Source organism: Hemibagrus wyckioides, linkage group LG04 (assembly GCF_019097595.1).
Source record: "Hemibagrus wyckioides isolate EC202008001 linkage group LG04, SWU_Hwy_1.0, whole genome shotgun sequence".
Classification (NCBI taxonomy): Eukaryota; Metazoa; Chordata; class Actinopteri; order Siluriformes; family Bagridae; genus Hemibagrus; species Hemibagrus wyckioides.
The window spans coordinates 4,345,021-4,359,373 of NC_080713.1; the positions used below are offsets into that span (position 1 = coordinate 4,345,021).

The following is a 14,353-nucleotide window of genomic DNA, read 5'->3' on the forward strand; positions in this document are numbered from 1 at the left end:
AAACTCATAATTCCAGGCAAACAATATGATTGATACATGATGTCGCTCCACTTCCGTTCTTCAGTTGCTGAGCAATTTGTAGACAGTCCCTGGAGGCGAAGCGCATCTCCTGTCGAGTCGCTCTGGAAAGTTCGGTGCCCTGCCTCCTCGTGAACAGTCTAGAAGGTGCTACTCGCCTTTAAATTCGTACTTTCTCTCTCTCACACACACAAAACATCTTATATTAGTGTCTGTAATTTGATACGGACTAGGAGGCGTAATATTTGATAAGGAGTAGAAGATTAACTGCAAGGAGTGATAGCGCGAGCTGACATACTTCACATCCCATTAACGCACAGTTGCAGGTGAACTGCGGTATAAGATTATAAACCTAGACGTTTCAGCGCTACAATGACCGCAGAAGAAGTCTCAAACGACGGGCAGAACATCCCTGTCGAGGGTGAGGACATCACTCCTAAGAAAGATGGAGGAGTTTTGAAGGTAACTTGAATTGTTTACAATGTTATTGCAGGTTTAGTGCCTGATTTAAAAACGCTAGGCCAGTGTCAGATCGGGCTAGCTTGGCAAGGCGAGCTCAAACTTTCTCCACAGTTCGCTGTAAAAGAGTACTGCAAGCCAACGTTGATTAAACATGGTATTGTGAAGCGATTGAGAATCGCACGAGATGCTAAATCTACAGAAATGCCACGTTAGCCACTGAGGCTAACATGGCTAATGAGCTAGCAGGTTGCATGGCTATAAGCCGCTTTTCAACCGACTGACGCAAGGGGTCGTGTAAAACTAATGCAAACTACTATAATAATAATACTATTATTATTATTATTATTATTATTATTAAGGTTTATTCACTTATAGCATAAATTGATATATTTTTAAACAATACAAGAGACTTTTTTCCCCGGTGATATTTACTACTCATTTCATGCTTCCAGAAATTAACCAAAGACTTCCGGGAAGATAAACTATATTGCCAAACGTTTTGGGACACGCCTACAAATCCGTGAATTCAGGTGTTGTTTTTCAGAGGTTGATCTCGGAAAGGAATTCTTAATGCTTCAGCTTCATACCAAGACATTTTGGACAATTTCATGCTTTGTGGGAACAGTTTGGGGATGACCCCTTCCTGTTCCAACATGACTGTAGACCAGTGCACAAAGCAAGGTCCATAAAGACATGGATGAGTGAGTTTGGTGTGGAGGAACTTGACTTGAGTCCTGATCTCAACCATATAGAACACCTTTGGGATGAATTAGAGCGGAGACAGCAAGCCAGGTCTTCTCATCCAACATCAGTGCCTGACCTCACAAATGTGCTTCTAGAGGAATGGTCAAAAATTCCCATAAACACACTCCTAAACCTTGTGGAAAGCCTTCCCAGAAGAGTTATAGCTGTTATAGCTGCAAAGCTCCATATTACGTTCATGTGCATGTAAAGGCAGACGTCCCAGTTTTGGTCTGGCTCTCAGTCTCCGCTCTAATTCATCCCAAAGGTGTTCTATGGGGTTGAGGTCAGGACTCTGTGCAGGCCAGTGAAGTTCCTCCACACCAAACTCTCTCATCAATGTCTTTATGGACCTTGCTTTGGTCACTGGTGTGCAGTCATGTTGGAACAGGAAGGGGTCGTTCCCAAACTGTTCCCACAAAGTTGGGAGCATGAAATTGTCCAAAATGTTTTGGTATGTTGAAGCATTAAGAGTTCCTTTCACTGGAACTAAGGGGCCGAGCCCAACCCCTGAAAAACAACACCTGAATTCAATGATTTGGAGGGGTGTCCCAAAACTTTTGGCAGTATAGTGTATGTAGAAAATGAACCTTGGATTAAATCTTGATGTTAACAAAAGTGTATTAAGTCACTAGGGATGCCACAATACTCAATATAATATTGAACCGTTCGGTACGACCCCCACGGTTCAATACGCATGTGAACCACATTTTTTTTTCTTTAAAAACACTAATAACCATACGTTTAAAAAAAAAAAAAAAAAAAGAAAATTAAAAATAAATTATTTTTGGTATTTTTTTTTTTTCTTCATGTGCTCTATTACTTTCTATACCTCCTGTTTGTGTTTGCCTGCACGGTTTGTCTACGTGCTGAGACAGACACGCCTCCCCGCGAGTAAATATCCAATCAGTGAGCGCTAAAGTTAGGGGCGGTGACCATGCTTGTGATGCTGGTGTCAGATTTCACTCTAACCCTGGAGAGCGGTGAAGTGAGACAGAAACACGAGGAAGCAGCTCCGTGATTCAGATCTGTGGTGTGGGGACATTTGTTGTTGACCATGATGCCGATGAAACAAAAACGCGAAACAAAAAATGACTGTGTTTAAGCAGTGTTCCACACGAGTTAGATACTGACATGGAAATACTTCCAACATGACCACACATCTACAGCTCCATCACCCAGAGATATCACTGTGTGGAAGCAGGAGCCTTTTTTCCCCGACCTCTACGAAAAAAACGTGCAAAAAAATTTAAAACGTTTTGGTTAAAGCACAAAGCCTTGCTCTAATAACAGATAGTTGGAGCTCGGGGGTAACAGAGAGTTATCTCACCGTGACTGGTCATTACAGAGAGTTATCTCAGTCACTGGTCATTACAGAGCGGATTGGGAAATAAAGAGCGCCGTCCTCCAAACCTGACTCCTGTAATAAAGTCATACAAGCGCTAATTTGTATATCTCACTATTTTCAGTACACTTTCATTGTGTTAGTTGATTTTTGCATTTAAGTAAAATAAAGAGAATTGCAACTAAAACAAGTTTTTTTTCTTCTTAACATACTCACTGCTCCTGTCATCTAAACAAAGAATAATGGAAAAAACCTTTAATTTGCCAAGCCATCCGAACCGAACCTAAAACCGTGGGTAAAAACCGCGGTACGTATTGAACCGTGGGTTAACTGTATTGTTGCATCCCTATAAGTCACTGAGAAAACCTATTAGGGAATCAGATTTCCGGCCCAGGAGACTTGTTTGTGTTTGTATGGACCTTGTGTCAGATCTTATAGACACACTAATCCACAGAGAAAAAATTGGAATATGTTAAGTAAATATGTCGAGTTGAATATATTGAGCAAAATCTGCAAAGAAAAGAAAAAATACAGTGGCTGAGAATGCTTAAAGCGTGTATATGCTGTAAATAAAATACACCTGACACATAGAGTTATATTCTCATTGGTTCTAAAATGTTCTTCAGCTGCTTTGTGAACACGGGCAACCCACCTAACTGTTCTACTGTACAGTAACTGTAATTAACAAATCTTATCGAATGCATCTTTAAACTCTATGTATTTATGTTCTTTCTTTGGTTAATGGATGCCTCATTAATAATGCATGTCTTTCCTTGTGTCTGTCTGTAGGTGGTGAAAAAAGAGGGCACAGGTACAGAGTTACCTATGACCGGTGACAAAGTGTTTGTGCACTATGTGGGCACGCTTTTGGACGGCACTCAGTTCGACTCCAGCCGGGATCGAGGAGAGAAATTCTCATTCGAGATAGGAAAAGGTGGGTTTGATGTATTGCATAAATCTTCTTGCATATAAGAACCACAAGATGCTTAGTCAGATCCTTTATTATTGGCACATTGTGTAGAATAGGGATGTACAGCTTTAGTGCCAATTCTGAGTAATCTCCTATCAACAATCTGAATCATCCTTCAATTATTCCTAATCCCCGGGTAATAATTTATTATCAGAAGAACTGTAAATGTTATAAGATAGCAGCTGAAATCATGCAAAAATGACTGAACATTTTAGGAAAACGTGACAGACATTTCATTTCAGTTAAACATTTACATTTTAATTTTTAATACTTTTTTCAGCTTCATTTTGGCGATGAATAATGTTTATTAAACAATCATTTTCTTGATTAAAATTAAACAAATATTAACCACCTTTCGACTTCAGACCTCTGACATTTTCCTTGATGAATACCAAAAGCCATTTACTTTGTAAAGACAGTTTTTATAAAGGAATACATTAAGAGACGCAAACAGGTTTATTACTATTTTAGCAAACTTTTCCACAACAGTGAGATTATTTAGGCTACGTCTGCACTCCATATCAAATTCCTGAGTCTGCACATAACAAAGGACTTAACATTGACCATTAACATCAACTTAGTTGGTGAAGAATGCTCAACAAAGGCTCTTCTTCCTAAGGAAACTCAAGAAAGCCAAAGTAGCCTTTCATCTCCTAGGAAATTTCTACAGGAGCACAATAGAGAGCATTCTCCACCACTGCGTTACAGTGTGGTACACCAGCTGCACTGGAGAGGACCTGGCTTGAATAGTCAAGACTACACAGAGGATTGTGGGAACCAAGCTTCCCAATCTGGACATGGTCTATGCTAACCGTCTACACAAGAGAGCTAGCAACATCATCAAAGACCCAACCCACCCAGGACACCTGTTTGTGCCCCTCCCATTGGGCAAAAGACGCACTGGACAATCAAAACACGCACAAACAGACTAAGGAACCTGCATCCCAACACACGCACACACACACAGAATTATAACAACTAATAGAGTTAAGCTGTACCCCCCTCTTCCCTTCGTTTACACCAAGTTGCTGCTAACGCACTGAGCACTTTACACCCGGAACTGTACTGCTGTTATTATAATCTGTGCAATACTTCCCCACTCTCATTAATACCTGTTTGCACTGCCACTGTTTTTGCACACAGATTCATGTCCCACTGCATACATCACCCTGTATATACTGTCAAATTTTCAATTCTAGTTATTTATCGTCTTTCTTTTCTCTATTTTATATTGTATACTTTTTTATATTTTAGATTTTATGCTTCATTTTGCTGCTGGAGCTATCAAACAAATTTAGTGTAGATGTAACCGTAATCATACAGAGATAGACCAGAGAGAAGTCAAAACTCGGGAGTTACCCCGGGAGATTCTGTGGAACATAGAAAATAGCCCAAGGAAACATTGAGAAATAATGACTGAGTAATGCAGTTTTTTAGTTTCACTCTGGTCAGATATAAAACCTCATGGCACAAACACCACCACTAACACTCTAAGGGTGGGTAGAATGACAAAAACAAAATAAATCATCTGACTAATCTCAATGTCATTTCTACTTGGTCTGCTAACAATTTGCCAGCAAAACACTAGGACTTCATCTTTTTTTTTTTTATTAAAAAAAACTTGTTTAATACATTACTTAAAAGCTTATGCAAGTTTTTTTTTTTTTTTTTTAGATTTTAAAATAGCATTTAAAAAAAATAAATGTTAATTTTGAAGGGAGAACAGAATTAAACTCTGTAAAATAAAATCTGCTAAAGATCTTTATATTACAAAGATCCAAGGTTTTTCTTTTTAAGTGTATTGTCATTAATGACATTGATATTGTACCAACATTTTGACCATAATCCTAGCACACTCCTCAGATTGCACACATTGGTGTGTGCGTGTGTGTGTGTGTCTCTCTTTCTCTCTCTCTCTCTCACACAGTCAGAGAGAGACAAACATAGAGACAGACAGAGAGAGAGAGACAAAGACAGAGAGAGAGAGAGACAGATTGTGTGTGTGTGTGTGTGAGAGAGAGAGACAGAGATAGAGACAGTCAGAGAGAGAGAGAGAGAGAGAGAGACAGATTGAGATTGTTTGGATTTGTTTCAGAGCTATAGGGCAATAGTCAACCCCAGAGTTGCTTTACAGGTGTCCTGTGTTTTTGTTGCCTACAGATGGTGTTATAAATTAAATGAATTAACGACACACTGCCCGTTAAACCCCTTATATATAAATTTTAATGTTGTGGAACGTCTGTGAGTTAGTTCTGTAAGTGACAAGTTATTTCTTGTCATCATTTGTGTTATAGCAGCTGTAAACACCATTTCCTGATCAGCCTCTCTTCTTTTCTCTAGTTACTAAGATAAAAATTCAAAGCTCTACCTCCCCTGTTCTGAAGCTTCTACTGTGTCTGAAAACTGTGTACGTTTTGTCCTGTAGTATGTATTGAGATATGTATCATCGGAAAGAGGGAGGTCTTACTACTTTAGAGCAGATACAGGTACACATCAATGTCATTGACTCAGTAAGAGTACTGTACAAAAGACTCAGTACTGTCTGAGAGAGAGAGAGAGAGAATGACACAAATTAGAAATAATAGAGGGTGCCAATAATTTTGAAAACTTCTGTCTTTATCTTCCGAGTGGGGTAGGGATAGTTGTGCATTAAAATAATTATAGTCTATATACTGATTCCATATATTTAACTGGAAAATGTCTTAAAATGTGTTTTGTGTGTATTAACTTACACCCAATATAATACTGCTACCATATATGCTGTGTGTATGTATATATTTATCGGCAAACTTAACTGAATGTCCTGCAGGTCAGGTGATTAAAGCATGGGATATTGGTGTGGCGACGATGCGCATTGGTGAAATCTGTCAACTGTTTTGCAAACCCGAGTACGCGTATGGTTCTGCTGGAAGCCCGCCCAAAATCCCACCCAACTCCACCCTGGTGTTCCAGGTACGGTTTTAATCAGGGCTTTTTTTTGTGTGTGTGTTGGGGGGGGGTTGCTTATTTATGCTTAAAGTGCTTATTTTTTGGTGTGAACTTTCACTTTTAGTTTAATTTTTGTATTTGTGTGGCAGGTCGAGTTGTTTGACTTTCATGGTGAAGACATCACAGAGGATGAAGATGGTGGAATTATTCGTAGAATCATCACAAAAGGAGAGGGTTACTCGAAACCAAACGAGGGTTCATCTGTGGAAGGTAATAAAAAAACAAAAAAAACAGCAGGGCTATTTAAATTCTTTATTAAATTCTTTAACTGTATTTGAACATGCCACCCTGAAAAACATGGTTAATACGATCAGGCATAACATTATGACCACTGACAGGTGCCGTGAATAAGACTGATGATCTCCTCATCATGGTACCTGTTAGTGGGTGGGATATATTAGGCAGCAAGTCAACATTTTGTCCTCAAAGTTGATGTTAGAAGCAGGAAAAATGGACAAGCATAAGGATTTGAGCGAGTTTGATGAAGGGCCAAATTGTGATGGCTAGACCACTGGATCAGAGCATCTCCAAAACTGCAGCTCTTGTGGGGTGTTCCCGGTCTGCAGTGGTCTAAACCGAAAAAAGTAGAAAAAGTAGAGATGTTTTTGGAAGTTGAAGAATGCATGTTAACTATACATACTATTGTAAAAGTCGTTCAGGGTGGATTATTTTCCTTTAAAAAGACTATAATGACAGGAGCAGAAGCACTAGTGCCACTTGATTCAATCATAATTATAGTTAAAGAATCACACTTTTCTCATGGAAACAGATTGTATTCAAGTTTACAGAAGGAGAGACAAGGTTAACATTGTTCTCTCTATTGTGTAGTGCATTTGGAAGGGACGCACGAGGGCCGTGTTTTCGACGATCGGGATCTGAAGTTTGAGGTGGGAGATGCAGAGAGTTTTGACCTTCCACTTGGAGTGGAGAAAGCGCTGCAGGCTATGGAACAGGGCGAGTTGTCCCTGTTCACCATCAAACCAAAGTAATTACACACTTACACTTTCATCCATGTTCACTGTAAAATCAATTAATTCCAGTCAATTAATCACCCATTAACTCCATGCTGAGGTTACTGATCCACCATGAGCAAGTTTATGGTCCTTTTTTTTTTGCCGATTCAGCATTTTCATTGTGTACTTTCAGATACGGTTTCGGAAACGCCGGAAAACCCAAGTTTAACATTCCACCTGGTGCAACACTGCAATACAAAATCACTCTGACAAAGTTCGAGAAGGTGAGTGTGCATGAACGTTCCTATGTGTACAAATGACAATTTTAGTGTCTCTGAAATCAAAATTGGTGTTTTAAAACGTTTTGTACCGGTTCCTAATTGTTTAGAAAACCAATATAAAATACACTATGTTGCCAAAAGTTTTGGGACATCTGCCTTTGCATGCACATGAATGTAATATGGAGTTGGACCACCATTTGCAGCTATAACAGCTTCAAGCTTCAAAGGCTTTCCACAAGGTTTAGGAGTGTGTTTATGGGAATTTTTGACCATTCCTCTAGAAGTGCATTTGTGAGGTCAGGCACTGATGTTGGACGTGAAGACCTGGCTCGCAGTTTCCTCAAGGTGTTCTATCAGGTTGAGGTCAGGTCTCTGTGCAGGCCAGTCAAGTTCCTCCACACCAAATTCGCTTATCCATGTCTTTATGGACCTTGCTTTGGTCACTGGTGTGCAGTCATGTTGGAACAGGAAGGGGTCATCCCCAAACTGTTCCCATAAAGTTTGGAGCATGAAATTGTCCAAAATGTCTTGGTATGAAGCTGAAGCATTAAGAGTTCCTTTCACTGGAACTAAGGGGCCGAGCCCAACCCCTGAAAAACAACACCAGACTTCAATGATTTGGAGGGGTGTCCCAAAACCTTTTTAGCAATGTAGTGTATTTCAATGCAAAAAAAATATTGGAGATGGTTTTAATTCTGTCAAATATTTTCTAAAATTATTATTATTATTATTATTTTTACATTTTTTCAACATTCATGTTTTGGAACACCAAAACAACATTTTGGTACAAAATATTTGACTGTTTATAACTAGACGCTAATTTTTTTGATGATCCAATTAAATGCACTCTAAAACCTTACATGTCCTGCCTGTCTACATTAGCCACACATTATCTTATTAGTGTGTTAGCAGAAAAAAAATTGCTATCAGTGCATTTTGTCTGTCTCGACAAACACCATTCCCTTTTCCAGTTATTGCTTATTCGAGGAAAAAGATTGTTGGCTAGCTTTTTTTACTTAGCCACAGGAGAACTGAATCTTCCTGCTCACTCAATCTTCTAGCATCCATTTTTAGCATGTTAGTTCAAGTGTGGCTGTGGGGAGTAGCTCTTCCTCGTGTTTTCCCCCTTTCATTCATTCGTCCTCATTAAGAGTGTATTGTGGTCTGGGTTTTGGTGGAAACGGAGCCCATCCCAGGAACACTTAGTGCTGCATAAATAAAGGCACCATATTACATGGTGTGATAGTCACTGAACATTCTGCCCCTGCACTGATGTGAGGCTTCTTGCGGTATGAAGCTGTGCTGAGGCTTTCATCCATGTGGCTTTTTAAGCCAAATACACCATGTAATATTTACAGATTTACAATTTCAGATGCTTATGTTGCTGCTAATTATGATACGATCTGATGAAATTTTAGATTTATTTGTCTTTAACTCTAATTAGACACTAAATTATATTAAATAAATAAATATCCATGATGTAAATGTGGCCTCAAAGTCTTTCTGATGTGTGTGTGTGTGTGTGGTATTTTTCTGCTTTTCTTCATCTGCCTTCATTTCTTTCATCTAGGCTAAAGAATCCTGGGAGATGAACTCCAGTGAGAAACTGGAACAGAGTGCTATAGTCAAAGAGAAAGGAACTCAGTACTTCAAAGTATGAGCCAAACATCAGCGTTTGAGCTTATTTTTTAATATTATTCAGTTGATTGTAAAATTCCATGCTGTGTGTTAACCATTCCTGATTTCCTGATTGTGTTATAGGTTGGCAAATATAAGCAGGCTGTAGTGCAGTATAAGCGCATTGTGTCATGGCTGGAGCACGAGGCAAGCCTGGAAGGTGAAGACGAAGAGAAAGCCAAAGCCCTGAGACTGGCAGCTCACCTCAACCTGGCCATGTGCTACCTAAAACTACAGGAGCCCAGCTCTGCCCTTGAGAACTGTGACAAGGTCCATACACTGCTAATCTTGGCCCATCTGTATTTTGCTACATACACCGATCAGGCATAACATTAAGTCCACCTGCCTATTATTGAGTTGGTCCCAGTTTTGCTGCCTGACCCGTTGAGGTATGGACTCCAGTAGATCCCTGTGTGCTGTGGTATCTGGCAGCAAGATGTTAGTAGCAGATCCTTTAAGTCCTGTAAAGGTGGGGTCTCCATGGGTCCTACCTCGCAACTTACAGGACTTAAAGGATACTTTTGATAGATACTGACCACTGCAGCCTGGGAACACCCCACAAGAGCTGCTGTTTTGGAGATGCTCTGATCCAGTGGTCTGTCTGCCATCACAGTTTGGCCCTTCGTCAAACTCGCTCAAATCCTTACACTTGCCCATTTTTCCTGCTTCTAACACATCAACTTTGAAGACAAAATGTTCCCTTGCTGCCTAATATATCCCACCCACTAACAGGTGCCATGATGAGGAGATCATCAGTGTTATTCACTTCCTCTCAGTGTTCATAATGTTATGCCTGATTAGTGTACGTTGTAATGATGACACTTATAGTTGTGATGGCAACGCTGTGCATTCAACATCATGATTATAATTATGAGTTTATCTTAAACACTGATCTTGAACATTTTATCTTAAGGTTACTTTTATATATATATTATATATATTTAAATATAATTTTAGACAAATAAAACCCCCCAAAAATTAATGCTTTATACCAGAATGTTTATCTATAATGGATAGTTTAAAAGTAACCTTAAGATAAAATGTTCAAGATCAGTGTTTAAGATAAACTCATAATTATAATCATGATGTTGAATGCACAGCGTTGCCATCACAACTATAAGTGTCATCATTACAACGTACACTAATCAGGCATAACATTATCAGTATTATTTCTCTTATCAAATTAGTTTTTCCACTCAAAAGAATTTTGTGTACTGTTTTCACCCCATGGCCCTGCAAAAATGTCTGGATTTTTCTCAGCTGGTTTATAACTGGTTTGTGGTGTTCTGTTTATAGGCATTAGAACTGGATGCAAACAATGAAAAAGCTTTGTTCAGGCGAGGAGAAGCTCTGTTTGTGATGAAGGAATTTGATCAGGCGAGAGGAGACTTCCAGCGTGTGATACAGCTGTACCCGACCAACAAGGCCGCAAAGAGCCAAGTGCTGCAGTGCCAGAAACACCTCAAGGAGCAGCACGAAAAGGACAAACGCCTCTACGCCAACATGTTTCAGAAGTTTGCCGAGAGGGATGCTAAAGTAAGCATGTAGAGTTGCTATGATTAGATCTTAACTGCTCTTTATCACGTGATAGCTGTCCTATGATCGTATTGACGACACAAAATGATTATCATATCGATGACATAAAGAATACTTGACCAGTATGAAACTTTATTCACAATTAAAGCAGCAGCCAGAAATGAGAATAAAATTTTCCCTTTTGAACAGCTAAAAGCTTGTGTAATCGTTTTGTGATTTTATCCAGGGATATTATGAGCCAGTAGAAAACAAGAGGGTGGGCCTGAGGTCTTTTTGGTCAGTAAAAATAAAGAACCATTTATTATTAAGTAGCGCTCACAGTGGACTGATATACATTAGAATTTTTTTGTTAGCAATGTTGGTTAGAATAAATCCCATGTAAATATGTCTGCTTTTTATTCATTAAACAAAACCGGACTGGTAATCCAAGGTCCATCCTAATTGGTCAAGTGCTTCCCTGACCAGAGGGTTAGACACTGCTCTTGAACCTCTATGTCAGGCATGACATCGCTACATGGCGTCTTTATGAATACTGTTAGAAATATTTTAGATGATTGCCTTGTACTAAACACGGTCTTTTCTTTACTACTTCTTCATTTTCTTGCAGAAGGAAGCCGAACAGACAAAGAAAGGGAGTGAGAGCGCGATGGAGATAGAGGAAAATGGTGCCCCCGAGCAGACTGCAGCATAAATACATATTAATTTGGCTGTTTTTGTGTGTTTATTAATTTTTATTTCCTTGGCTTTTTTTTTTTTACGATTTGTTTCTATGAAATGAGTGCATGTGTATAGGTATGAAGCTGAAAGTCTGAACTGTAGAATGCTGTTTGTTTTTGTTCCCTTTCTCTAGGCCTCACAGACACTGGCATTGGCACCGTGTGCATTTAATTCGTGTGTTTGTGTTCATGTGAGGCAGGTAGTCGGCCCGGCTGTGTACTTTTTTTTTTTTTTGCTATTCTGCATGAAGCTGCAGAAATGAAGTCTGAAACGCTGAATGGAAATCTGTTCGGTAATTATCAGGTGGTACTGCAGCCTCCGCTAATGGGCCCGGCCTTGATACTGCTATTAAACGAGATATTAGATCACCACTACGTAGTGCTGCTGTACAAAACAGATACTGGCACGGAGCTAAAACGATCGTCATGGCGACAAGACTGTTTTGTTGGTATTCTCTATATAGATGTACACATTTGATAGCTGTTTTTTTCTGTCTCTTTTTTTCTGTTACTGTTGGGTGTCCATGAAGCTGTTAAACTCTTTAATTCTTTAATTTAATTCTTAATTCTGTTTTCTGTTTCTTTTTCCACAAAACTGGAAATCCAGTATCGTTATTTTTTTTTAAACGTTTACGAGGAGCTCTTTATCACTGAGAACCTCTTAGTATTTTGACTCGCTCTTAAAATTATTTTTTCGGCACTGAGAGAAATCAATACAGTCTTCTGTTCCAGCCTGCTGGAAAGTTCATTTTTTTGTGTTTGTGTTTACTTGGATCAGGATCATGGGCTCATAGACTGATTTTTCTAGATTTAAGCTGAGGTTGTAAGCAGCTGAGATTTAGACTTGTTTCTCAGCAGTCCATATGCTACTTACGCTGGTTTGTTTGGAATGCGTGAACGGAGGCGAGTGAAACGTGTTAATTGTTCTGTTCATGTGTTTACTAATGCTCCGGTCATGTCAAATAAAAGAATCCAATAACCTCAAAACCTCAACACATTCAGCTGAATTGCATTTGCAATCGTTGTATTTGCATTTGACACAGTATGAAAGAAACTTTTTGTTCTTTGAGAGGAAACTTGTAATTGTAAATAAAATGAAATTTGGTATATTCAGTGACAAAAATTAAAACATTCAGATATCTCTGCAGTAGAAAAGTGGAAAAGCATGGACATTGAAGATTATAACCACTATGTGGCAGTGTTGGTCCATTATAGTGTCTGACTCAACACTTTTCCTTGACATGGTGTTGCTGTGAATGTAATAACACGGTGTAATATTCCGTATTTATATTTTCTATTCTGTCCGTCACTCATTTTTAGGACACCCCTCGAAATCGAGGGGTTGGTCTTGGCCCCTTAGTTCCGGTGAAAGGAACTCTTAATGCTTCAGCTTCATACCAAGACATTTTGGACAATTTCATGCTCCCAACTTTGTGGGAACAGTTTGGGGATGACCCCTTCCTGTTCCAACATGACTGCACACCAGTGACCAAAGCAAGGTCCATAAAGACATGGATGAGTGAGTTTGGTGTGGAGGAACTTGACTGAGAGTCAAGAGGTCAGAGTCCTGACCTCAACCCCATAGAACACCTTTTGGATGAATTAGAGCGGAGACTGAGAGCCAGACCTTCTCGTCCAACATCAGTGCCTGACCTCACAAATGCGCTTCTAGAGGAATGGTCAGAAATTCCCATAAACACACTCCTAAACCTTGTGGAAAGCCTTCCCAGAAGAGTTGAAGCTGTTATAGCTGCAAAGGGCAGGACAACTCCATATTACATTCATGTGCACGTAAAGGCAGATGTCCCAAAAAGAGGCTTATAAGAAGGAGAAGTATATAAAGACACTTGCATGTGTGCCTGGAAGGAGAAGATTTATGAAATATTTGAAGATTCTAGTGCATTGATGTGTTTTTAAAAATGTAAAGTTATGGTTGTTGTGGTCAAATTGGCTACCAATTAGCAGGTTCTGCCAACATCTGATGATTTTTCCCCTTGATGGAAGATCAGTAAAAAAAAAAAAAAAGTAAAAATCAGGGAGGGATCGATGTTAAGAATCAACATTTATCACCCAGAGAACACCATCCTCACAGAGAAACATGGCAGTAACATCATGATGTTGGACTGCTCAGCATCAGCAGGGACTGGGAAATGGGTCAAGACTGAGAATAAGGTAGATATACCAAATGCAGTGAGATCCTAAAATAAAACCTGTTTTGTATTCAAGAAGCTCAGTGGTTAAGAGTTGCCCTACTGATAGAAAGGTCATGAGTTCAAATCCCAGCCACTCCTGGGCCCTTGAGCAAATCTCGTAAACCTCAGCTGCTCAGTTGTATTAAAGTCAAATCAATGTAAATCTCTCTAGATAAGGATGTCTGCCGAATGACACAAATGTAAATATAAATGTAAAACCTGTTCCAGGCTGTCTGTAAGAAATGTCACACCTTACAAGTAGATAACATGCTGCCAATGCTACACCTCAAAACAAAGAACCTGACTGTGATAGAATGACCAAGTCAAATGCAGGCTTAAGGTCAAATAAGAATCTGTAGCAAGGGGGGAGGGGGGGGGGCAGGCAGAACTATCATAAATATCGTCCATATATTCAAAAGGAGCAAAATTAGAATGTACCAAGAATTGATTTCAAAAGTATTGGAACAACACGGC

The 14,353-nt window shown here is 39.4% G+C and overlaps 1 protein-coding gene across 1 annotated transcript; it reads left to right on the forward strand.

Moving 5' to 3' along the window:
- The first annotated feature begins 97 nt into the window (after positions 1 to 97).
- Positions 98 to 12,680, forward strand: fkbp4 (FKBP prolyl isomerase 4). Its single transcript, XM_058388435.1, has 10 exons — positions 98 to 480; positions 3,356 to 3,500; positions 6,346 to 6,488; positions 6,614 to 6,734; positions 7,353 to 7,509; positions 7,671 to 7,761; positions 9,329 to 9,412; positions 9,520 to 9,705; positions 10,732 to 10,971; positions 11,579 to 12,680. Exons 1-10 carry the CDS (start codon positions 391 to 393, stop codon positions 11,660 to 11,662), a joined length of 1,341 nt encoding a protein of 446 aa, XP_058244418.1. The 5' UTR covers positions 98 to 390; the 3' UTR covers positions 11,663 to 12,680.
- Positions 12,681 to 14,353: the final 1,673 nt, after the last annotated feature.

What these genes read in the sequence shown, in the direction of transcription:
- fkbp4 (XM_058388435.1), top strand. Translation starts at nt 391, where the DNA reads ATGACCGCAGAAGAAGTCTCAAACGACGGGCAGAACATCCCTGTCGAG. An exon ending in CGAGGGTTCATCTGTGGAAG is followed by an intron (nt 6,735 to 7,352) that starts GTAATAAAAAAA and finishes TCTATTGTGTAG; the next exon opens with TGCATTTGGAAGGGACGCAC. An exon ending in CTGTTCACCATCAAACCAAA is followed by an intron (nt 7,510 to 7,670) that starts GTAATTACACAC and finishes GTGTACTTTCAG; the next exon opens with ATACGGTTTCGGAAACGCCG.